Source organism: Glossina fuscipes, unplaced genomic scaffold, assembly GCF_014805625.2.
Source record: "Glossina fuscipes isolate IAEA_lab_2018 unplaced genomic scaffold, Yale_Gfus_2 61511, whole genome shotgun sequence".
Taxonomy (NCBI): domain Eukaryota; kingdom Metazoa; phylum Arthropoda; class Insecta; order Diptera; family Glossinidae; genus Glossina; species Glossina fuscipes.
Genome location: NW_024003723.1, coordinates 1 through 1,076, shown reverse-complemented (window position 1 = coordinate 1,076; position 1,076 = coordinate 1). Strand labels below are relative to the sequence as shown.

General features: G+C 33.1%; 1 protein-coding gene across 1 annotated transcript; it reads left to right on the top strand.

Moving 5' to 3' along the window:
- Nucleotides 1-209: 209 nt before the first annotated feature.
- LOC119643643 (lysozyme-like) lies at nt 210-1,053 on the top strand (the record flags this gene model as incomplete). The annotated part of the gene is made up of 3 exons (XM_038043023.1): nt 210-300; nt 624-794; nt 865-1,053. Coding segments are annotated over exons 1-3 (451 nt in total), but the record flags the coding sequence as incomplete, so codon positions are not given.
- Between the last annotated feature and the right edge of the window lie 23 nt (nt 1,054-1,076).

Genomic DNA, 1,076 nt, shown 5'->3' with positions numbered 1-1,076 from the left:
TTTGTTTGATATTTGCGTGCAGAGCACAGCTTCGACGTAATGAAATATGCAATATCTGCATATGTATTGATATGGAAAGCATTTATAAAAGCTTTGATAAAGAACATACTCATCATTTGTCTTTACAAAATCAGTTGCATTGATCGAAAGTTGTCGGCAGTGAATAAATGGTTTGTTCAAGAATTAAAAAGGTTACTAATGAAATAAGTATGGAAAATAAACCTCACTTTTCTATTGTTTTTGTTGTTATAATTTCCTTAACGGCATCGATGTTATGTTCCAACGCACAATTGGAAGCAAGTAAGTAAACAAGAAATTGACGTAAGAACAAGAAATCACGTTAAACAAAACTGAGAGAAGGCGAAGAACTGGAAAATCCAGGCAAGCTTACGAGATGTGGGTTAAAAAGTGCTCCTCAAACAAAATTTTGGAAAATTGAATTTTTATTCAAATCGTTTGAGATTATATTACGAATAATATTACGAAATTACTTAGAATTGATAATTTTTGTATATATGATATGTGGATTAATGAGTATAAATTCTTATCAATTATTATTTGAATAAATGCTTATTGATAATTATTAACGGAATTGATTTCCTTCTATTTAATAAAATTTTTAGAAAATCCCGTAACTGATGTATGTTTGGGTTGCTTATGTGAAGCTACAAGTGGATGTAATCAAACGGCTATCTGTAATTACGGTGCTTGTGGCCTTTTCCGTGTTACTTATGCCTATTGGGTTGATGGCGGCAAATTGACTTTAAGTAATGAGTCGCCCGATTTACCAGAGGGTAAGGAAAACTATATATTCTCCTTATTTTAATATATCCTAAAATAGCTTTGTTTTATTTGCTTTACCAGCCTTTCCTAACTGTGTAAATGATCCGTATTGCGCTGCAAATACCATACAAAACTATATGGCACGTTACAAGCAGGATTGTAATGACGATGGAGAAATCAATTGTTATGACTACGCCGCCATCCACAGATTGGGTGGGTACGGTTGTAAAGGTGCTTTACCTCCTCGTTACTATGAGACTTTGAACTCCTGTTTGAGATATCATTCGTACAAT